The 22,812-nt window shown below is 58.2% G+C and overlaps 8 protein-coding genes across 8 annotated transcripts; 3 read left to right on the top strand and 5 right to left on the bottom strand.

Moving 5' to 3' along the window:
- Positions 1–1,163: 1,163 nt before the first annotated feature.
- Positions 1,164–4,431, bottom strand: TEL2 (uncharacterized protein; the record flags this gene model as incomplete). Its single annotated transcript, XM_060599044.1, has 4 exons — positions 1,164–2,175; positions 2,212–3,181; positions 3,217–3,300; positions 3,336–4,431. The coding sequence occupies 4 exons, from the start codon at positions 4,429–4,431 to the stop codon at positions 1,164–1,166; spliced, it is 3,162 nt and encodes a 1,053-aa protein (XP_060455777.1).
- Positions 4,432–4,579: 148 nt separating this feature from the next.
- On the top strand, positions 4,580–5,174 carry CcaverHIS019_0305810 (uncharacterized protein; the record flags this gene model as incomplete). Its single annotated transcript, XM_060599043.1, has 2 exons — positions 4,580–4,771; positions 4,833–5,174. 2 exons carry the CDS (start codon positions 4,580–4,582, stop codon positions 5,172–5,174), a joined length of 534 nt encoding a protein of 177 aa, XP_060455776.1.
- A 184-nt stretch (positions 5,175–5,358) lies between these two features.
- CcaverHIS019_0305800 (uncharacterized protein) lies at positions 5,359–7,086 on the bottom strand (the record flags this gene model as incomplete). The annotated part of the gene is made up of 7 exons (XM_060599042.1): positions 5,359–5,566; positions 5,602–6,571; positions 6,649–6,711; positions 6,749–6,831; positions 6,929–6,950; positions 7,006–7,032; positions 7,080–7,086. 7 exons carry the CDS (start codon positions 7,084–7,086, stop codon positions 5,359–5,361), a joined length of 1,380 nt encoding a protein of 459 aa, XP_060455775.1.
- Positions 7,087–9,216: 2,130 nt separating this feature from the next.
- On the bottom strand, positions 9,217–11,932 carry CcaverHIS019_0305790 (uncharacterized protein; the record flags this gene model as incomplete). The annotated part of the gene is made up of 3 exons (XM_060599041.1): positions 9,217–10,544; positions 10,590–11,829; positions 11,864–11,932. 3 exons carry the CDS (start codon positions 11,930–11,932, stop codon positions 9,217–9,219), a joined length of 2,637 nt encoding a protein of 878 aa, XP_060455774.1.
- Positions 11,933–12,262: 330 nt separating this feature from the next.
- CcaverHIS019_0305780 (uncharacterized protein) lies at positions 12,263–12,550 on the top strand (the record flags this gene model as incomplete). The annotated part of the gene is made up of 1 exon (XM_060599040.1): positions 12,263–12,550. The coding sequence occupies one exon, from the start codon at positions 12,263–12,265 to the stop codon at positions 12,548–12,550; it is 288 nt and encodes a 95-aa protein (XP_060455773.1).
- An 81-nt stretch (positions 12,551–12,631) lies between these two features.
- Positions 12,632–13,366, bottom strand: CcaverHIS019_0305770 (uncharacterized protein; the record flags this gene model as incomplete). Its single annotated transcript, XM_060599039.1, has 4 exons — positions 12,632–12,706; positions 12,739–12,845; positions 12,878–13,084; positions 13,117–13,366. 4 exons carry the CDS (start codon positions 13,364–13,366, stop codon positions 12,632–12,634), a joined length of 639 nt encoding a protein of 212 aa, XP_060455772.1.
- A 614-nt stretch (positions 13,367–13,980) lies between these two features.
- cmk1 (uncharacterized protein) lies at positions 13,981–15,997 on the top strand (the record flags this gene model as incomplete). Its single annotated transcript, XM_060599038.1, has 15 exons — positions 13,981–14,010; positions 14,119–14,144; positions 14,193–14,201; positions 14,270–14,300; positions 14,338–14,385; positions 14,428–14,442; positions 14,495–14,590; positions 14,676–14,746; positions 14,792–14,865; positions 14,909–14,979; positions 15,024–15,077; positions 15,113–15,195; positions 15,358–15,668; positions 15,703–15,845; positions 15,905–15,997. The coding sequence occupies 15 exons, from the start codon at positions 13,981–13,983 to the stop codon at positions 15,995–15,997; spliced, it is 1,155 nt and encodes a 384-aa protein (XP_060455771.1).
- A 3,447-nt stretch (positions 15,998–19,444) lies between these two features.
- On the bottom strand, positions 19,445–20,455 carry CcaverHIS019_0305750 (uncharacterized protein; the record flags this gene model as incomplete). Its single annotated transcript, XM_060599037.1, has 1 exon — positions 19,445–20,455. One exon carries the CDS (start codon positions 20,453–20,455, stop codon positions 19,445–19,447), a length of 1,011 nt encoding a protein of 336 aa, XP_060455770.1.
- Positions 20,456–22,812: the final 2,357 nt, after the last annotated feature.

Genomic DNA, 22,812 nt, shown 5'->3' with positions numbered 1-22,812 from the left:
ATACTATCCACATCAACGTGTTATCACAAGAAGGGGCAGTGTCTGGGCGGCAACCGCCGACCTCGCGCCTCTGCTTCGATCGTCAGTGATCTGCAAGAAAGGGATAGTGGTGGTTCATGCTGTCGACATGATCGACTTCTGGATATCATGGGTAGCGGTTCGCCTCGTTCATTAGAGCGACATGGATTCCAAGGAGTAGGAGGAGCATGCAGAACTCCTGAATCCGGGTTGTCAACCCCAACACGAACTCCTATTAGGCGGAGGTCACAGACAGTCGTCAGCAGCATCACATCGCTATAGCTTAGTGGAAGAGCGCGAGGCTCATACGAGTATGATCACCTCGAGGTCCCAAGATCGAGACTTGGTGGCGATAGCTGCTCAGCGCATCCTTTTGGCATCCGAGTGTCCCGACATGATCGGGTGCGAGGAGGTGCGGGGATTTGGAGGTGCTTGAAGGGCGCATGTGATGCCAGTCCGATAATCCTCCTGCGGCTCTTGAGCCGCCTATCTTCTGCCTTCTTTCACTGCCTCAGTACATTTAGGCATGCGCGCTGCTGGTCTGCCATGACGGACACGCCACGTTGAGCCTGCCGGGGCCTCAGAGTACCTGCTCATGCCGAGGTGTTCTGTCCCCCCCTTGACCTTGTTCAAGCCGTGATCTGCCATGTCCGAGCAACATGGAGCCGTGCAGTGCCGCTCTGGGCCATGTGATACCGCCGACCTGAGCGCTGAACAGACGATGTGCGCTGAACTGGCAAGCACCCGCGGAACTCACCAACGCACACGTTCCATCGGACATTCAGTCTCGCGGGGGATTCGCCGAAATCGGCCTTGGGTCACAGCCACCCGCCCGTGCGGGCCGCAAGGTGCCGGAAAGTACCGCATCCAAGCTTCGGACCGCACTATGCCTACCGTCTCGTGCTGCGACCCCAGGCCGCTCGGCTAAGCACTTGCCAGCGGCAGATGGCGGCCCACGGCGGGTTGTGGACGTCAGTCGGAGACGGAAATAACCAACTCCGATCGGACATGCGTAATCCGAGTGGGAATCGGGGATCGCCCAGCCTTCACACAGACAGCTGCAATTCAATGAATTGAATCGAGCAGCTTCAAGCAGCCAGTATGCAAGGATTATTCATCTCCCAATCTCCCAGCCCTGATCACCCTCACCTCCCCATAGCTCCGCCGCCCCACTTCTCCCCGACCTCGGAAACCTTGACCACAACGCCTGCCGCTGCTGCGCGCAGGCGGGCATCCCTGCTTCCCATACCCGCGACGCTGTCGCTGTGGGCCTCGAATACGGCGCTTGCCCATTCGCCGGTGGCGAGGACGAGCTCGGGATGGTCAAATGCCATTGTACGCCCGCCGTCGAGTTCAACTGCCGTGTCTAGGGCCGCGAGAGCCAACTCTAGCGCAGCACCAACTACTTGAGCCTCTGGAGCCTGCTCACCGCTGTCAGACATCATGATTTGGTTCTGAGGGGCTGCAGGTTGCCGCGCGCCGATGGTCACGGCAAGCTCGACTGCACTAGGGGCCAGGACGGCAAGGAATGCTGGAGCGTACCGAGCTGCATGTACCAGCAGAGCGATGGTTGCGAGATATTTCTCTAGGCTGAGCGGGGAGAGGACCATGCCTGTACCCGCACCGCGGAAGCGGCCGCCTGTAGAGATAGCGCGGGTCTCGCGCACGCTCGCGTCCTGGAAATAGTCCCAGAAGCGATTTATCAGGGGCAGGACGAAGTATTCGGCCGCGACGGTGCTGTAGGACACCACCGGCGGGGCAGCGTCGCCGGTATGTTCCTGTAGTGGTTCGCCACGAGCGGCGACCACGCTCCCACCGGCCAACTTCTGTCGCTTGGACGCGACGCGGAGGCGCTTTTCGCGCGCCAGCTCAGGTACCGTCTCCTCGCCCTTCTTCGCGCTCTTCGACAGTAGCAGGTTACGCATGCCGCTGACAGCGTCCTCAAGCTGGCCAGCGTACGTATAGTCCGCTGTCGTGATGTATTTGTCGTGCAGGGCGGGAGGGAGGGTCTTGGAGGCGAAGTCGATGGCGCGCGTTCGTGGAGTGTCTGGCACTGGAAGGCCCGCAAGCTCGCGTGCGCCCATCGCTAGCGCAGTCAGCATAACCGACTTCTGGAGGAGCGAGTAGCTTGCAGAGAAGTACTGTTCGGCGAGGAAGCTGGTGTGAGTTGTCTATTAGCATAACGTGACTCACGGAGGCACATTGTGCGGCGAGCACGCCACGAGGGCCGTCACGAGGCCCTGGCGTCTCGGTTCAAAGTCGTCCAGGTTGAACGGGTTTGAAAGGGCCAAAGCTGAAGCCGTGACAGCCACCGCGTTGTCCACGACCTCGGTGCCAAACCCACGCTTGGCGCGGACGAGCCCCTCACCCCATTGGAGCGCGAGTTCGATCGACTCGGGCTTGTCCTTTTCGCGCAGCAGTTCGGTCAGCTGCCGCACATACACGGGTCGCTTGAGTTTGCGCTTCTTCGTTGCGTCAATCGCAAGGCTGGGGTCGGCTGCAACCTCCTCGAGGAAGGAGGGCGTGGGGGATGGCGAGCGGGAAGAGGAAGCAGGCGAAGCGTATCCCTCGAGCGGGTCGGCGGCCTGGTCATCGTCGAGCATGACGATCTTGGGCTTGACCTTTGGTCCCGTCTTTGGGATGGAGGAGCGTCCGCGCTTCGCCTTCGGCGATAGCGGTTCATTCGGTGGATGCGGTGCTGGGACCTCGGCTGGCTCAGCGCCCCACCCCAGCAGCCAAGCCTCTGGGTCGTCGCCTACTGGTGCGTCACCGTCGCGCACACCAACACAGCGACGGAGCCATGCACACTCCTCTTGTCCTTGCCCGGTACCTTCCCAGATGCCGGTGAACCGGAGCTTCTTCGCCCCTCGAGATGACTGGGGCCCCTTGAGGGCCGGCTCGCCCGTTTCGTCGTCAACCTCGAGCCCTGCCCGCAAGTCGTCCATATCCTCCTCAGCAGTTGGCCTAGCGCCGTCATCCTCCACGATCGTCCTATCACTGACGACCTCCGCGACGAGCATTCCCAGCCGTCGGATCTGGGCGTCGGGGTGGAAGAGGTACGCCTGGACAGCCTGGATAAACTTGGCGCGTCTCGACAGCGCAACGAGATGTGGGTCGAGTGGCTGTAGCAGTGAGATAGCCAGGAGTAATGTGTGTGTGAGGTCTCAGTCAGCTTGGTATCGTGTCTGTTAAGCTCACTGAACTGCGCTCCGAACAGGCCAAACTTGATCCCCTTCGGGTCGGCCCATGCGTCCATTGTGGAGTCCACGAGCGCCCGTGACGCTGATGTCAGCTTTCAGCCGAGTATTCCAGCTCACCATCTGACCCCGCAGAGCCAGCCCACGCAACGACCATTCGCCGGCGGGCATGTTGCACCTCGTCGCTGAGAATAGAGCGCAACTTTCCGTGCAGGAGGGCGTACACGACCGGAGCCTGCGCCTCGTCATCAGCCGGGCCGAGGAAACTCCCCAAGACGGAAGCGGCGCGGCGCACACGGGGATCAGGGGTGTCGGGTTCTAGTGCGGGTGGAGAGAGGCGGTAGGGAAGGTGGGCGAGGAGCGCGTCGGCGAGCGCGGCGACGGTCGAGGACGTGAGGGGGAGGAGGAGGGAAGGGAAGAATGTGGCGGGGTAGGCGTCGAGTGCCCCAGGAGGTGGGTGGAGATGAGCGAGTGCGCCGGGAAGCAAGGGGGGGAGGAATGAAGGCGATGGACTTTGCTCCGGTGGGGGTGAGAGGAGGCCAAGTAAGGCGAGCTTTTCCAAGAGCGGACGAAGTGGGGCAGCGTCTCCGCCACTAAGAGCGAGTTCGTACGCAAGTCCCTCGGTACGGCGGACCAGAGCGTCAAAGTACGCCCTGGGTACTAGAGATGGTGGTACGTCCCCGGTCCATCCGGCGTCGCGCCACCGCCCAACAGCATTCGCGACCTTGCCAGGGATAGAAGTGGCTGCACGCACAGCGTCGTCCCAAGCAAGCTCGCCGCGGGCTGCCCAATAGAGTGCGTCGATGCCATACGTCGCAGTGAGTTTCGTCAGTGTTTCGAGCACAAATCCCCGGCTCTCCAGGGCAAGAGGTGTGGGCGGTGAGGCAGCGAGGGACGACGATAAGGTCATGTACGTTGTGAGCGCGACGGCATTGGAGATTGGTGAAGGAGGGGGAACAAAGAACGCGTCCAGTAGTGCGCGTCCGTGAGAATCGAGGGCGGGGAGGAAGGTGGGAAGGACGGAGAGTAGTGCCGTCTGTACGCTTGGGAGGTAGCGCAGCCTGGTATCCGGTTTTGAGCTCACCACGACGCTTGGGGAGAGGCCGAGCTCGCTGAGCGTCGACGACAGGCGGAAGACAAAGTCGTCGACGTCGGGGATGCCGGCGCGCAGGGCGTCGCGTAGATCGCGCAGTGCGTCGGCCTCGGCGTCGGTCATGGTGATGTGGTGGTGGAGGAAGGTCATCGAAAGTGGAGGTGACGGCACGTGAGGATTCAGGAGAGTTCTAATTCCGCCTACATGAGCATTACGAGTTGTGTGGAGGTGAACGACGCACATTCAATTAAGAGGAGGTTGACAACACACCATGTCCCTTCTCGAAGAGTCGTTCGAGGCGCCCGCGCCCGCGCTCGCGCCACTGTCCGCAGCGCCACCAACCCCGATTCAGACGTTCCAACTGCGCCGTGAGATCGGCGGCCTGCCAACTGAACTCGTCCTCCAGACCTTTGACGACCGCATTTTCGTCGTTGTGACGCAGAGCGGTAAGGTTGGATGTCTCGTGAGTCGCAGGATTGTCACATCCGCCTTCCGTTAATCACATTGTGCGCAGCTGACAGCAGACACAAGCGTCCCTGCCCCCAGTGCACCAGCTCCTGGCACCGCCGGCAAGCGCACCCGGCGACGCAAAGCTCGCGGCCCTTCCACCCCCTCCAGCTAGTATCGCACTCACGCCCCTCCTCGGAAGCCCGCCGGACGCGGCACTGCACGATCTCTACGTGTCACAGATCGCTACGCTCGTGTGGTGGGCCCTCCAACTAGTGCATGCGCCGCGCCGCGCTGTCGTTGTTGGCCTTGCTCTCAAGCGTATTGGGGAGGGCGTCACCGACGAAGAGCGCGCGCGCTTCGGCGGTGTCATGGATATGGTGGCGGCATGGCCCGGGCCTCAACAGAGCTCGAGATAGAGCATACTAGAAAATTCACAGCGCAGCGCAATTTATCCGGACGAGATACAGGTGCAGAAGTGCATGGCGTAAAGGTCCATCATGTGTTCAATAAGAAGCTATGGAGGCGTCCGAGACGCTAGTGTAGTCTATGATGCAAGTCAATGTCTAAGGCCTGCAAGTGAGGGGATGTCTAGAGGCCTTCCTAAGCCCGGTACGGGTTGTTGACGTTCTGTGCCATCTCAACGTCGTATGGCCGAGACTGCGATGATTCAGGTTCAGTCTCGACCAAATGGCTGGGCTTCTCGTTGTTCATGGCTGCCGTCGTGGCGGTGGCCGGGTCTCCGATACCCGAACGAGTGCCCCACCCGGTCTTGTGGAGAGTAAAAAGAGCGTAAATCTTCATGACGGCGCTGGAGTCAGCTTAGGGAAACTTGTAGAGGCTCACAAATAGTATCCGAACAGAATGAATGCTGGGACATAGATGATGTCCTTGGGGCGGTCCCAGAGGTGGGGAAGAACCTTTAAGGTACGTGTGCAGAAGAGCCAGACAATGTACGAGACCGCAATGTCCCAAGCCGGCAGATGGTAGCCGCCCTCATCAACGGGTTTTGTAGACTTGTATAGCAGGTAGCTGACGAGCACAGGGCCGACAAGCAGGGTGAGCGGGTTGATAAACTTGTCAATCATCGTGTAGGCGACGTATGGGTGCTTGGTCCAGACATAGCGCTCGGTAAAGATAGAACGGAAATCGGAGCGCCAGGTGTTGCGAGTCCATCGCAGGACCTGCTTGAGGAAGCGCCAGTTGGGCTTCATCGTCGAGAGCAGCTCGGCCTCCTTGCAAACCTGAACATACGTGTTCCAGCCGTGCGAGACCATCCAGCGAGTGAGGAACTTGTCGTCGCCCGAGTTGAGGTGGTACTTGCCGAGCCAGAGGTCGTTGGTGAAACCGTGGAGGAAGTCGGGGTCCTTGAGAATAACGGTGCGGTATGCGGCGGTGCGGCCTGAGAGACACGGAATGCCGCCATCAATGTGAGTGGCCGAAGCAATCTCAATGTTGCGGATCGTGAGACGGAACCCAGCGAGAACCTCCCAGAGAGTCATTTTGTTGCCGACCGACTTGACGCGCTGCGAGGTACCGACGCCACCGACCTGCTGGTCCTCAAAGCATGCGAGGACGTACGGAAGGAGCTCAGGAGGCCAGATCGCGTCGTCATCAGCGAAAACGATAATGTCCGTGGTCGTGTTACGAATGCCGTGGGACATCTGCAGGCGCTTGTTGGCAAACGGTACCGTCAGGACACTAATGCGGCTAGGGTCGACCGAGTTTGCGAGTTCCTGGAGGGGGCCCAGCATCTTCTCCTCCGTGACGATGATGACCTCCTTGGGGTTGCCGACGAGCCATGAGAGCGCGGCCTCTGATAGATGTCAGCCTCCAGATTGATTGAGGGCGCAGGCCGACGCTACTGCACCGCCTCGGCGAGTAGGCACGTACCACGGAACTCTTCTCCAGCGTCGATAGTGGGGACAATGATGGTGACATCTTCGTCGGCGCGGTCTGCAGTGTGAGCGCAGCTGTGTGTGTTTGCGCGTACATGTTGGCGTCTCGGGCAGTGGAATGGGTCGGTACACGTAGCGGGCGACCAAACGGATGCAATACCACAGGTAGCGGTAAAACCTATGTTGTCAGCGTCAGCATCAAATACAAGGCTGTCAAGCCATAGCCGTCGCCGTCGGACGATAACGTGTCCACGAAGCCGAGGGTGTGCACGTACCCGATGACGCCGAATGGGACGACTGAAGGGGTCAGCCAACAGCTACGAGATGATATGTGGAGAAGTGTGTTACTCACAGACTGGGAACTTGTCCGCGGTGAGATCTGCAGAGGTGTCAGCGCGTGCACGGAGAGAGGATGATTCCACGCACAAAGCATGGTGGCGAGCGCGCCTTGCGGCGATGGAGCAAGGTCGGGACGATGGGGATTTGGTGCGGTTCGTGAAGCGACGTGGCGAGAAAGAGGTGGGGAGAAACGATGGACTCGGCGACAGGCGTGCTCTGCGCGGAGCAGATGTCGAGGCGACTTGTGCCCGAGCCAGAGAGGGGAGGGAGAAGAGGAAGAAGAGAAGAGAGAAGAGAGAGATGGAGAGGGAGAGATGGATAGAGAATGTGTTGGCAAGAAGACGTGAACTTTGCTAGTGTTGCGGGCTAGTGAAGGTCTAGGGAGGGCTACGAGTGAGGGAGGAAGGTCCAGGCAAGGATTAAGCTGGTTGGGTGATGAATGAGGATTGCTCTCTCTCTCTCTCCCTCTCTCTCTCTCTAGTTGCTTCAGGGGTTGGAGAGCGATTGATGAACAGAGGAGAGAGGGAACCTTGGAAAGCGGAGGGGATAGGGAATGAGCCAAACGGGGGGGTTGCAGAAGAGAAAAGGTGCCAGGAGGGGGGGGGTTCAAAAGGGTTTTTGAGGATGCGCAAAGCAAATGGCATTAGAGCCGCGATCGACCATTTTGCAACTTGAAACCACCCTGATTACCCTGACTGACCATTTCTAGGGGTACTATAATGACGTCGTGGCCTGGGCTTATAGTTCCTTAACTCTTGGCCCCCCACATCCTTATAGTATTAGGGTAACAGTAGGATGGATTAATGCTGGCCAAGAACTGGTCAGTGTATTTCGGTTCACCAAAAGCAGCACAATCCCTCAACGCCCCTTGAACGGGTTCCCAACGCCACTCATTCGAGGTTGAGAAAATCACACTCGCACAGCCGCGCCAATCTCTGAGCCCACTCTCCAGACTGATCTCTGATCTATTATACCTGCAGACTTACTCCACAATCTATCGCTGGTGGTACAACACAGGTGGATACAGGTACGCAGTCGTGGTACCTGGAGCCAACAGCTTGGCAGAGAGAGGTGCACAGCCCCAGCTTCTGGTCGGCCAATTGTTTGGTCCCTCTTTGAGGGTTTGAAATAGAGGCACGGTTTGGGCAACGGATGTCTGTACAATGGTGAGATCCAGATCAATCAACGGCGTGCGGCAGAAATGTACCAATGCCACACAAAGGGTGCCTTTAACCACAGATCTGCAAAGATGTGAACCGTGGCCCTAGGGCGTAGGGCGCGGCGCTTTCTCCTATTAATCCTATTGATTGCCAAACAACGCCCACTTTCGCCCCAGTATGCAAGTGTTTAAAGCAGTGAACCCCTAATCATCGCATTACCCCACTTTAACCACCTGATGACTCCTGGAAATTTTGATATACATGACCTGAAATCGCAAATGCAAGCCTGATGTTTGGCTGCGGATGTCACCAATGGAAGACGCGTCGAGTCGCGTGTCCTGCGCTCCTGGTGGCGCGTGAACAAGACCTGAACACTTTGACATGGCGTACGGCTTTTTGCGGCTTGTTTACTCTATTCTGGCCCCATGATTCAAGTGTAAACTTGGCACGCGTGTATGCGTCTCCTCTGGCTTCTGGTTCATGGCATGGTCCCTCTTTGATTCTTGACATCACTGCACTGCTCAAGGGATACCCAGGCTCTCCAGTCGCACAGCGATCCAGCGAATCAATCTATACGTCAATCTAAAGATATCCTAATCTCACGCCCACAATCTTCAGATGGGGTCGTCTGGGCGATCCGATTACGCAGCTCGCTGTGGGGTGGTGTTGTGGTGGTACAAATTGTGCATACACCCCAGAATCAAATCTAGAAAATAAAACACTCGCACTCACGTCTGAGGCCTCAGGGTCACCGCAGCTACAGCACGACCGAGAACGAACCCCCGCGCCGAAACCATTTCAGAGCTTCCGATCAAGCATTCGGCCCTCTGTAGAGATCTGCACAAGATCGGCTGCGTACGCTTCGTAGTTGTAACATGTGCAATGGGGAATGTCGCTCACTTCACACAACGACGTGTCCAACCAAACCCTTTTGCCCTTAATCGTGGCGTCCGCGTCTCATCAATGCCTCATCTCCCTTGAATCCTCCAATCCTGCTGGCCTTTGTTACGCCCCATTGCGGTATGAGCCGACTCGCCTGATCGGGGTTCCGAGCCACACGGCCATCACACAAACTGGGCGTCGCGTACACGCTTCGCCTCGGCTCGTACCTTGTGCTCCCAGTGGCGCTGGGCGAGCGTGTCCAGCTCGTACAAGCTCGACGTGAAGGGGTTGGCCAGCTGCGGGTCGTCGATCTCAGGGCGGTACACACCGTCAAACGTGCGTTCCTCGGTGTCGAGGAGGTTGGCCAGCTTGGGCTCCTTTGAAGCCAGGCGACGCACAAAGATGAGTGCCTCGCGTGCGGTCGCCGGTGGGAAGAGGAGGGCGCACTCGCACAGGCGTTTGCCAAAGGCGGCGGCACGGATGGGAGGCGTCCGGCCCCAGCGAGGGAAGAAAATGGCCTCAAGGCAGCGGAAGAGGAGGGCCGACGTGCTCAGCGTGTGTGCAGGCTGGCGTTCGGCTGTCGCACGCGATGCGCCCGCCTTCCTTTGCTGTGCCGCAGCTGCGGCAGTGGCCTCTGTCAGGATGGGCGGGTCTTCGACTCCTGTGTCGAGGGACAAGGGGCGCAGGAGCGCGTACAGCTCAGTGACAAAGTCGGCGAGGTCGATGTTGAGCGCCTCGCCTTGCCCCGAAAGCAGATCAAAGGCAGTGACGATGCCCAGCATGCGAATACGGACACGCTGTGTCTGCCCCACAGGGTCGAGGTCGTCGGCCTCGTCGGCCTTGCCGTCGGCGATGATCCGCCGGAGCACATGGAGCAAGTCGCGGAAGAAATCGACATTGATCAGGTGGGTAAAGTGGCATAAACCCTCGAGGGCGGCGGGCAACAAGGCGCTCTTTCCTGGGAACTTGAGGATAGAAAAGTAGAGGACGAAGAGGTTCTTGAGCGTCTCGGTCTGGACCTGGGCGCGCTCCTCCTCATCGACCTCGGCTTCAGCCTCAGCCATCTCACGCTGAATCTCCTTCATCTCCTTCTCCTTCTTCTTTTGGTTTTTCGTCTGCCACTTCTTGCGGACATCGCTCTTGAATGTCTTCTCTTGCGCGGGCCCGCGCATGCCCTTTTTCCGCTTCTTGCCGTCCTGCATTTGGTTGAGCTCGGTCCGCAGACGAAGATGCAGCAGGCACGAGAGCACGTTGGGGTGCACCTGGAACTTGCGCTCCTTGATCATACGCGCGATGAGGCGGACAAGTGCCTGTGAGTACGTCCCCGAGACGTCCTGTTTGAACACGCTCACAAACGTGCCCAGGATCAGGTCCGAGTCGCTGTCCCAAGTCCTCCGGCCCAGGCGCGCGACGAGCGCAGCCATGATGGCAGACGAAAAGTTGAAGTGTGTCACAGATGCGAGCAGGTCGGCCATACACTTCAGCGCGACCGGAGAGAGAGGTGTCTTGCCTGAATGTCAGCTTTGCGAGGAACTGGCTCAGTGTGTTGACTCACCCTTGATCTCCACCTCGAGCATGCGGAGGTAGCTCTTGTAGTTGCGTACGAGCAGCTTCTCGCCCTCACGCTGACGGCGTACCTCCTCACGCACCTTCTCGGCCTCCTCCTGTGCGGAGAGAGGACGGATGCTGTAGCCGGGAATGATGTCCTTGAACACAGCGAGCTGCGAGAGGAACGCTAGCGCGCGGATCGAGTTGGGAATAGGAAGTGAGCCCTTACCCTCGGGAGCGGCAACGGAAGTGAGTGCGAACGTCGAGAGGCGCGTGAGGGTAGGTCCGATGTCCACCAGCTCGCCGCCACCCAGGATCTCGGCACCGAGAGCCGCAAGCTGCTCCTTGGCCGCCTCGAGACGCTGTGCGTTCTTCCACGGAGCGCTGACAATGTCACCGACGTTGAGACGCCCAAAACGCCCAGGCTGTGCGGCCATGCGCGCAGCATCGCGCCCGTCGTCCGATTCTTCCGACTCGCTCTCCTCCTCCTCTGGCTCGCTCTCGGGCTCGGGCTTGGCGGGCTTCTTGCTCGGCGGCAGCGCTACCCTTGTCGTCCCCTCGACGAGCTGCACCTCGCCAGTAGGCAGCTTGATCGGCAAGCGACCGACCTCGACACTGTCTGCCTCCTCTTCCTCCTTTTGAGCCCATCGCGCACGGCCGGCCGTTTCGTATTCGGCCTCCTCGGAACGTGCCCGCCTCTTGCGCTTCGGAGCCTCCTCCTCCTCCTCGTCCGAGCTGACATCGGACAAGCCATCGTACACGTCGTTGAACTCGTCTGACCCGTCCTCGTCGTCAGAGCCAAGCTCAGATCCGCTCTCGGAGAGAAGGTCGACATTCGACCGCTCGTCGTCGCTCAGCTCAACCTCCGAGTCAAAGTCGTAGTCGGAAATGTCCGAGATCGAGGAAACGCTCGGCGCGCGCTTCTTCTTCACGACAGGCATCTCGTCGCGATCCCTCTCGAGCGCGTGGATACGCTTCGTTTCCTTCCGCGTTCGCGAGAGCATACTGGGATCGAGCTTGGAGAACGCAGCAGCGGCATCGATCTCGAGATCCTCATCCTCGCCCAGATCGCTCAGCTCGTCCTCGTCCGCGCTGGCATAGTCTGTCCTAGGAACAGGGATGAGCTTCTGGTCACGAAGCTTGACCTTCTTCGGCTGGTCTGGCTTGCGCTTCGGCCGGCCGCCGCGATCCGGGCCGCTCTCGTCGTCAAGTGCGCTGCCTTTGGGGCCCTTGGCCTTCTTCGCCACCTGGAATTAGCTGACTGCATGCGACCCAGCTCACGTTAGCCGCAGGGGCTGGTGGGGCCTTGCGCTTCCCGAGCGCCTTCTTGCTTGGCCTTGGCTTGCCCATCGTTGTGTGAATGTTGTTTTGCAGTCGTTGCACTGATCAAGATGTGCGCTCAAAGTCAGAAATTCTTCACGTGACTTGGGTGGAGGCCACGCGACGGTCAACATTTGGTTCCGTCACTCTGACGTGGGTCGTGACGATCCCTGTTATCTTGACGAACAGCAGTTTGCTGCAAGTTACACTTCCTCTGCATATCTCAGTTGTTGAGGCCTCCTAAACGCTCCAGCTACAAGCTCCAATCCAACACAACCTCACATCTCCGCCATTGCGGCCGACGCAACCATACGTTCCCTTGCCTTCTTCGCCTTGGCCTTCGCGGCCACCTCCATCGCCATGCCACCAACAGCTATCCTTCCCGGCCACACATACATCCATATCACGTCGCGCGTCTCTCCTGAAGATCTCTCGAAGAGCCTCACCGACTCGCCGGTCAAGCTCGAATACCGTGGGCCCGTCGGCGAACTCGAGGGGGAACATGTGTTCGAGGTCGTCGGGGCCGCCGAATCCGACGTGTGGAAGCGCGATCACGCCGACGTCCTCCAGAACATGCGCAAGAAGGACGGAATTAAGGGTGCGACAGTGCTCGAGGCCAAGCAGCGCGCAAAACGTGACGAGTTCTAGAAGCGCCCATGGGGACAAGTAACTAGTTGTACATCGTTGTAGAATACACTTGCGTCTTACAGCCACGACCATACAGACCCGCTAGACGGGCAATCGTGATATCTCCTCGCGCACCTGGTGCACTCGCTCTGCGCGCTCTAACTGCTGCGGCGCGATCTGGAGTCAGTTCGGGCCCACCTAACACCCACCTCGACCAATTCGGACATGTTGTCGACAACCTTGCGGAACGTGTCGACCACCTCGCCATATCGTGGGGGTGGGGGGTGATCTTCGGCCCGCACCTCCTTCTGCGCATCTGTCCGTCAGCTCGCCCAACCAAGCGCTCACCTTCAATGGCCTGTTTGAGATCGGCCTCCTGCTTCTCACTAGGTGCCCATGTCAACCCGTCGCGCCGCACCTCCATGTCTTCAAGCACGCCGGCGGTCTCGTCCGGCTTCTTTCTCCGCAAGTTGTTGACCTTGCAGACCCAGTCGACGCGCTCCGCGTTGAGCGGCCACAGCGTGCGATCGAGCGCCTCGTCGAACGGTTCAGTGGCTACGTCAGCTATACCAGTGCAACTGCCTCACTCTCAACGTATTCCTCATAGTTAAAGCCATTTACACGTAGGTTGGGTTTGGTCATCTCCCACATGCGGTCCCGTATTGCATTGAGCTCGACCTCGAGCTTCGGCCGCAATCGCCGAGCCTCGTCTAGTGGGAGCGTGCGCAGGCGGTCCTCGAGAGATTGCTTCAACGAGGCGTTTACATTCTCTTGCACGCGTAACCAGTCTACCTGGCGTTCGACGGTTACGCGAGGGATTTGATCTTGTTCTTGCATTCGTGACAAAGGTCGTTTGGTGGGTGATAAGTTGATTGTTGTTGGATCGCGGTAAGGGTTTGTTGTTGACGGATGCAAATGGGGGGGGAAGGGGGGTTTCCCACAGTCACGAGGTGGAGGGAGGTCTGGCCAGACTCTAGGCTAGCGGTTGCACGGGTTGCACTGCTTTTAGATATTTGACAAAAGATAATGACGACAACATGAATGAATCCCCACGTTTTATTATGTAAATGGTTTGAATAGCACTGCGTCAGCACTCGCGTCTTGGTGGCATGCCAGATGGTCAGGCGTCCAGGCGTCAGGCCATTGAATGGTGTAGTAGCCTTAGTGCTGACATGGGCTGCATAGACTGGCAAAGGAGGCCAAGGACCATTTAGCTCTTAGGAACCTTCCCTGTTGCTTCAACCCAGCTCTCCTTCATCCTCTCACTCTCTCTTCATTCCGACTGGTTTGAACTCCTCATCGCCTTCCCACATCTTACTTGTCCCATCCACACCCTCCCCAACGCGGAACACGGACTCGTCTGTTCACAACACCGAGTCTCATTTCGTCCCCCACACAACCCCAAGTCTCCATCCCCTGATCTCCCCAAGCCGCTCGAACCGGACCACACCATGTCCAAGCCCGTCACCGTCCCGTGCCAGGTAAGTTTCCCGACTCCAGCCCGCCAAGATGTCTCAGGCCGATGGATGCGCTTTACACGTGTGAACACCAGGGCATTGTTGGCTTTGCGATCCCGCTGACATTCGCAGTACAAGACTGGCAAGACCTTGGGCAGGTTAGTTTCTCGCTCACTCCCGATGTGCGATGTGTGCTGACAGTGTAGTGGAACTTAGTGCGTTGTCGCCTGCGATTCCTGTAGCATTAGCAGGGGCGTCTCGCGGTTCTGCGTACTGACCACAGCGCTGTCGTCAAGGAGTGTGTCCACATCAAGGTGACCCTAATACCACGGCCAAAGCTGACGTACCCAGACCGGCAAGTACTATGCGTGCAAGGTCCTGAACAAGAAGTTCCTCACTGTCAGTGATCGTGACGAATGAGGACATTCGCTGACGCGACAGGGACGGGAGCACATGGTATGTGACCTCGGAGATCTCTCGACTCACCACCCCACCCACTGACTAAAAGGTCCGTAACGAGATCAAGATCCTCAAGAAGGTCTCGGAAGGCCACCCCAACATTGTCCAGCTGCACGACTTCTTCGAGACGACGCACAACCTCTACGTAAGTAGACAAGGGGAGGCAGGGAGGAGGCATCACACATCATTCCGCCGTAATGCTCGGACCTCAGCCACTGACGTCGATCCAGCTCGTCTTCGACCTGTGCACCGGTGGCGAGCTCTTTGACCGCATTTGTGCGCGTGGAAGCTACTACGAGAAGTATGTCGCCAACACAGGCAGGGGGTAGTGGTGGCTGACGCGCAGGGACGCTGCCCACCTCGTCACCACCATCGTGTCCGCCGTCAAGTACCTCCACGACCAGGGGATCGTGCATCGCGGTAAGGACCTCGCCGATCAGAGATCATCTGAGTCTGACCACAGACTTGAAACCTGAGAACATTCTCTTCAAGTCTAAGGCCGAGGATGCCGACCTCATGCTTGCTGACTTTGGTGTACGTGAAATCTACGGAAGTATGGCGCAACGCTCACATCTAAGCTGTCCAAGGTCTTGGACGAGGAGAACTTCTCGATCCTGACGACCACATGCGGAGTGAGCTCATTACACATGAACACCGCTGACCGCAGACCCCGGGGTACATGGCGCCCGAGATCTTCAAGAAGGCCGGCCACGGCAAGCCAGTCGACATCTGGGCAATCGGCGTCATCACGTGAGTAACTCGTGCGCGATGGTGGCGAGCAACTGCGTCACCTGCATTTCCTGTGCGCGTGCACAGCTGCAGAACCCCGCGGAAGCAGCCACAAAAGAAGTTGTGCCTCCTTGTTCCACAACCAAGCACCAGCCCACTCGACACTGCAGCTGCTAACCCTAGCTACTTCCTCCTCTGCGGCTACACGCCCTTCGACCGTGAATCGCAGTACCAGGAGATGCAGGCCATCTGCAACGGCGACTACAAGTTCGCTCCGGACGAGTACTGGGCTGGCGTATCCGAGACAGCCAAGGCCTTCGTTCGTGCCTGCCTCACTGTCGACCCCGTCAACCGTCCAGCGGCTGCAGACCTGCTCCAGCACCCATGGCTCAGGTCGGAACAGGCACCCTTTGTCCAGGACCCCGAGAAGCCCTCGGGCGAGAGCGTCAACCTGCTGCCGAACGTCAAGAAGGCCTTTGACGCCAGGAAGACTCGTGCGTTTCCCCCTTGCGTCGTCACTGACATCAGTCCGTCGCGCTGTCCTAAGTATGATGATGGTCAACCGGCTACAGACCCAGACGGAACGGCATCAGAGCATGGGCGGCATGCCAGAGGAAGCGCGCGAGCGACTGCGCAAGGAGGTCGCCGCGTTCAAGGAGGAGGCCGAGAAGGTGAGTGTGTGACTATGGATTCACCGGCCCTTCCGTGCAGAACCCGCTGACATTCACAGGAGGACGCGTCGCAGGTTCTAACTGCTGGCGAGATCGCTCCTGCTGGCACGCCGGTGCCTTCTTCCACGCCGACGCCCGCTCCCGCTGCCTAGGCATGCGGCGGACGACGGATGCTATCTTGTGCTATAAGTCATGCTTTGTGCGTATTGATAGTCATCGTGGCCAGCAGCCACGGGTTGGGTCCGTGACATATCCTGCCATACTGTTTCTATAGAATACTGTCACATGGCTGCCGTTGGCGTTCTGCGCCACACGAGTCCAGCTGGGTATGCACAGTTTTGTGAGAAGCACATTCGATGTCGGCGTGCACAAAATCTCGGCGTAAACAGCCAAATGTCGGTGTGGACCTCTGGGAGTTGAGTTATGAGCGCGATGCGGCAGATCTCCGCCCACCTGTTAGCACCAACAACCCCGAGATGTCCACCAGTCAGTGACTCACCGGCACCCAGTCGTCCTCTCAGCCAGCAGAATGAGAACCGCCAAGCTCAGAATTGAGGCATGCTGGGTACATCTCAACAAGAAAGGACCTTGGTCACGTCCTCACCGTCTGTCCCACCAACGTCACCAGCAGCGCCCAAACTGCAGTCAAACAGAATGACACCGGGAAAATGAACACGGTTCGCAGGCACCTACATTCCGCTCGCGGCGTTGATGAATACTGAGCCCGACGACACGCCCCCCCTCGAGTGCCTCCATTGAACCTCTCGAAAACAACGCGATTTTCCGGTGTAAGTTTTCGTGCTACGAGGAATTTCAGCGGTTGCCATCCTCAACTGCATTCGGGAAAGGAGCGTCAGCCTCGGCACGCGATGCGTTACCCCTGAGCGAATGGCGCTACGAGGAACATCCAGCTGCGATCTTGAGCACAAAATCTGTCAAACTCGGCCACAGGAACTCGCCGAACTGGAATGGGAACTCAACAAACTTGACGACAGGAACCGCCAACATTCACAGGAACACCTTGGGGAATTAGGATCTTGAATCCCGGCCCGACCTAGAGCCCGCGGCCCTGCCGGCACTGGACTTGACGCTGGATGGGCCGACGGGACTGCGGAAGGCCCGTCAATGCGCAGGAGAGCGTGGAGGAGAAGGAAAGAAGAGACGGGAGGCTCCCCCGGTAACAATGGCACCAAAGACAATACTTGCCACACCTGGGCGCTAGGAGGGATATGTTTTTTGCGTCAGTTAGGCAGTGTCGCGCGACCGGTATTCCCTTTTCATGGTTGACCTGGGGCAGCGCTGCCAGTCATTTTTGGCGAGTAGCTGTCCATTAACTGGCGCAGAATGGGACAGTGGCGCCTCGATCGGCGAATCAGTTTGCAAGCCGCATTCGGGGCTTGCCGGGTTCGCACCATCGTGAGAGCAAAGCTGAAAATTACTTTCCTCGCTTGTGTAGCCATTCGTCTCGTTGAGGATCTGTCGGCCGACCGGGAACGCCACAGTCCCCCAGCGCTTCATTGACCGCGTTAACCTAGCTTCCCGCTGAGCCCTACTGTCCGCTGGACTCGTTAGGCAATGACAGAGCTTGACAGGTATGCCACTCTTCCTTCGCCCTCAACCCGCTAGGTTTTCACGAGCGCCTGAGCGTCAGAAGGGTCAAGAATTACGATTAATGTTTGTGGCTCCACTTTTGTTCCCCAGCATACCTTTGTCCCTGCCGGCGCCAAGCCTCGCTGCGCTCGCTGCGGCACAGCCAAGGAGACCCTTGAACGCGCAGGATCGTTCAGTGGCAGTCAATGTGATAGCGGTGGCACTTGTCTCGGCGGCGCCTCCCAACGCGTGCCGGAGCTTGGCGTTCCCGGGCTCGGAGATTATGCCAGTGCGCCGTGTGCCTTGCAATCATCAGTCTCACTTGTCTTCATTGCATTCATTGTGTCAGGTAGATCAGGGCGCACAAACGGCCGATTGTCTCAATTGTCTGACCTGTGCAGAACCCTTGGTCATGCCGATCCCGGCCCGAGGATAGTAGACCCACTTCGTGTCAGGGAGAACTCGACCGCGATCGGAGTGCTAGTGAGAAACGTGGTCCAAGAGGAAGCGCATAGGCAAGGTGTAGCGTACGGCGAATGAACAGCGGGCTGCAAGGCGGAGCACACCTCAAACAGCTGCACACATCAATTCGCAGCTCAATCGCCTCGCCCACTGGTCGCATGGCCCAAGAAGGACTCATCGAGATTTGGCGGGTATTCCGAATTATGCGTCACACGATGGCTGTATTACGCTAGGAGAGTTTGTGTGGTTCATACCATATTCAAGCCTTAGACCCGGCGTTTGGGCTCGCTTGAGACATGCTCCTGGACCCATGTTTCAGAGTAAAAATACGGGGTAAGACAACCAACCCGGCGTCTGTAGCTGTGACGACGGACTGCTCACCGTTTGGATGAGACGTATAGTCTCGCGGAGAGATGTGTGGCGGCCGGGACGGGAGGCAACGCTGGTTGGTGGAAGGTGGGCGGCGGTGCCTGGCCATTTACCAGGATAGTGTGGCGTCGTTGTGGGATACCGCTCGAGCGTCCATCGCCTCCTTGCACTATCATGAGGAAATTGTTCGGGGCGAGCGCGATGCGGCGGTTGGCAAGGTTGTGATAGATGTCTGGTGATAGGAATATGGGTAGCAGCGTTCGTTCGGTCGGCCCAGCACGTACGCCAGAGTAGGCCCTGTGTTCCATTGTTCCAACGTAGGTCAGAGCCTCGCAGGAGACTGATCAAAAACGGGATCTGGATGTAATGAACAATAAGTCTGGCGCGACATGTGACGAGGTGGCTAACGTCACCCGTGCTGGGAACGTCAATACTGTTGCCAAAAGCGGATATCCCTTGGGGGCCCGTGGGTCTCGCCATTCCGAGACGGTTTGTAGACAGCTTGAAGGAAGGTCTGTTGGAGGAAAGCTTGGTGAGGGTAGGTACCGGGGCAACGAGCTTTTCGTTATTCCCGGACGAGGTGGGGATTTGTCAGTGTGGTGAGGAGAGGAGGGTGAGCTGCGCAGCCGCATAGAGAGGAAGGAGGTGAGCGCAGTCCCAGCTAGAGGTGGAGATTGGTGCGATTCGAGAAGATGCGACTTGAGGAGGAATGGGAAAAACGAAAATTGTACGATGGGCAATCTCGAAAAAGTGAAGGTGACTAGGAAGAGGGAAGTCGATATGACGGGTAGGTTCGGACGATCGGACAGGACTCGGCCCATTGACAAACCCCGGTTTTGGTCGTTGACCTCTGATGCAGCAACTATGTATTCGTCGAGCCATTCTCGAAGGTACGGGGCCGGGTATCCAGAGGAATGCAGGCAGTGAAGACGAGTCTGCCAACAACAGGGGAACCGATGGCAAAGTGAAAGCTCCAAGGGATAGAGGCGGGTAATGACATTGAAGTAAAGATGGCCTGGTGCCAAATGCATCTAATCGTCTACCATGCCAAGGGAAATACTGGCTAAAGATATGCCCAATATATTAGGAGCGAAATGGGGGTGGATGCGGTTTGTACATGCTAGAAGAATAGTGCGTCGTTCAAAGAATCGTTGAGGCACGGTGGAGATTGCCATCTTTTACTGCCGGTCCCAGCCGCGATGGTAGTCGGGTGGAGGCGCCCCACTGCCAAGCGCTCCAGGTGGGGGCAGTGGATGCCCGTGGCGGCGCCACTCATCGGGGTGAGCGTCGAGGCGACGGTCGTAGGGGCCGCTCGTCGGCAGGTAGTAACCAGGTTGTCCATGAGGCGGGGGATAGCTATGGTATCTGGAGTATGACCCATGACCACCGGGCGAAGGCGCGCGTGGGCTCAGGCCAGAGTGGCCAGGCGGATAGGGAGTCGAAGAGGAGGTTGACGGCCGTGAGTAGTAAGGGCCACTCTGTCCCGGGGCCGATGGCGGTCGATGGTACGTCTGCGCGCCAGGCGAATCCGCAGCTGCAGCGATGGACGAAAACGAGGGAAGCGCACCTGACGGTGGTGGTGGTGCTGGTGCTGGTGGTGCTGAGGCATAATGGGATGGCCGACGCCCCTGCGGGTCTTGCAAAGAGTCTGAGGGCACTGGGAGGCAAGAGACCACGAGATAAATTTTCCCGAGAGTATCCTTCTGCCACAAACTCCCTCCAAGCCCGCCGCCCAGATGCATGCGCACGTTAAAGGGGTAGATCATCCCATCTCCATGGAACATGCGAACGGTCTGATGAGGGAATGGGTCGCCCATCCCTGGTGCGGGGGACTTGAGCTCCTGCTCGTTGGCGGTCACAATCGCCACACATGTTTCGCGGCTGGTGTGAGGGGGAGTAGGGAGATAAGAAACGTTCAGCAGCTGATCGCGAATCTGATTGATCAGGTGATGGTCTGTCGTATGAATCCAGCGGAGCAAGTCGAGGTTGAGGAGTTCGTGCGGATGGAAACCGAGATACTCGTAACAGTCGGCCGAGGCGCGCAAGATCTTGAGATCGGTCGAGCAGAATAGCGTGAAGGGCCCAAGAGCAGAAGGATGGGCGATAGTATGGGCTGAAACGGAAGCAGGAGGTTGCGCCGAGTATGGGCTCTGTGCTGCTGAGTCGTAAGAACCCGGCGGGGCGACCATGGCTGTTCGAGGTGGTGAGGGCATACGAGGAGCCAAGGAGCCAAGTTGCACTGGTGGCGAAGTCGTGGAGTACGGCGAGTCATAATTCGTGGGAGGTCTCCATTTCCTGTCGTCCACAACGGACGGTGGAGGCGGTGCTGGACGCTGTGCTGGTCGTGCATAGGGGTCGACACTTGGAGTCTTGTTGACTTTTGGCCTACCGCGTTTCTTGTGCTATTGCATGCGTCAGCCCCATTGGACCGGAAGGCGGAAGACAGTAACTCAAAACTCAAACTCACAGGCACATCCTCGCACTGGTCTTCTTTGCCAATGTTCACGCAACGCTTGCATGGACGTGCGGGGTCACAGGCCAGGTGCGCTCGTTTGCATGGGCCACACGCGCTGGACACGTTGGCCTTGTTTCCAACGCGTCGGATGACAGGCTGCAACAACGCCGGATGTTGTTGCTGAGCTCCTGAAGTGTCGTTTCCCACAACCCGAGGTTGGTGCGAGTCGTACCGTTCTCCACCACTTCTGCTGCTACTGTACGCTGGATCATCACGGGCCGGCGATTGGTGGGAAGTGGCAGTCGAAGGCCCAGGTTCGCCAAGGATGGGACGCGCTCCCGGGCCGTCAAACCAAGACGAACCTCGCCCAAGACTCGGGCGATTACTCATGGTAGAGACGGACCTGAACGAGTCCGGACGGTACCAGTCGTGACCCGTGGTGGCAGACGACAATGAGGCGCGTGGAACGTTGAAAGTGGCGGCGCAACGCCGTTCGATCGCGACGTCGAGTGCTCGGTGGAGGAAGGTCGTGGCACCGGTATCGTTGGAAGATGCAAGTGGTCGTTGCCAAGGACGCAGGGTGACCCAACGGATGCAGATTTAGAAACTGGCGCCACAGAGCATATACTGCGAGCTCCACAGCCGTAGTCAATCAATGCAAGGTTCGCGCTTCGAGGGACGTGAGGTTGAAGCGTTGACCGATGAGGCCAACTTGTCCAGGGAAGCGCCGACAGTTGGATATGGATGGGTAGATGTATCGTGGACGATGTACAGGAAGGTTGACCAAGGATGGCCACAGGAGTGAAGTTGGTTGAGGTGTTGAGGGAGAGTGAGGAAAGTGGTGGTTGTGGATAGTGGTACCTTACCAGGGAGGACAGTTGGTACCAAGGGGGGGGGGGGGGGGGGGGGGGAGGGGGGAGGGGGGTGGTGGTTGGGGATGCGGCTGTGCGGAGGAGTTGGGGGTAGTTGATGCTAAGGGAATAGATGGTCGTTGGGTGCGGAGCCTCGCACACTAAGGGAACCCGGCCGTATTCGTCTGGATTCTTGAATTCGTCTGGATTCTTGAATTTCGAGTTGGCAAGGACGGTCGAGAGAGTCTAAAGTCGGAAGTTGAGCGCGAAAAAGGGACAAGAAAGGTAGGACAAAAGAGGAGAGAGACGAGACGAGACGAGACGAGATGAGACAAGGGGGCCTGTGAGGGAGAATGTGTTCGTGTATGATTGAGCAGATGGGGTAGGGGAAGGAGGTCGAGAGAGAGTGAGGGAGAGAGTCGGAGTGGAATGGAAAGGGAGGAAAGAAGAGGAAGAAAGAATGCAGATGTCAAGGTTCGAGGAGAGGTGAGGTGAGGGGCCTGGTAGGGAAATTGGGGGATAAGAGGGATAACCGGGGGTGGATGGGGTGGATGGCCGGAGCGATTCAAAGGACGACACGGACAGAGATTGTCAGGGGGTTAAGCGGGGCACTGGCCAAGAGTGGAAGGGCTCGAAGGGCGAAGAAGGAAGATTGGGTTGGATAAGGTTTGCCGAGCTGCCTAGGCAATTCTGAACTGTCACCACTCGTCTACAGTCTCGTGTTGATCTCTAGATCGGCCACACGAATCTCGTAATGTTGCGAGGTGGGGGCGCTTGCGGAACCAGGTGAGAGGCGAACAAGGTGACGCGAGGAGTGGCAGATGACAGAGGTCGGGAAAGGAAAGAGAAGTAATGGAATATAGAATCCTGGGGTGGGATGGGGAAGGCGGTCAGGGCGTAGGGTTCGGTAGGGTTGAAGTGGACTCGTTGCTCCTGGGTAGGTAAGGCAAGGAGGGAGGGAGTGGAGGGTGAGGTAGAAGCAAGCACGAATGTTGTGGAAGCAACGTCTGTTAAACCTAGAGCTTGCAAGCTATGATGCGAAATGGTAGGATAGCCAAAGCATCCAAGCGCGTTCAAGACCAGGCCCAAGGGGAGGGTACCGGGTACGAAAGTACGGGGTTATGACGTTGGTACGTTACACACCAATGGTCGATCCGACGGCATGCATTGCACAAACTTGAGACCTGCACCTGATTGCCGGTCTCTTACCCTGCGAGGGTCCGATGTCAGCCTGACCTGA

Source organism: Cutaneotrichosporon cavernicola (assembly GCF_030864355.1).
Source record: "Cutaneotrichosporon cavernicola HIS019 DNA, chromosome: 3".
NCBI classification, from domain to species: domain Eukaryota; kingdom Fungi; phylum Basidiomycota; class Tremellomycetes; order Trichosporonales; family Trichosporonaceae; genus Cutaneotrichosporon; species Cutaneotrichosporon cavernicola.
Note: the sequence above shows the minus strand (reverse complement) of the source record. Positions and strands in the feature narration are given on the sequence as shown.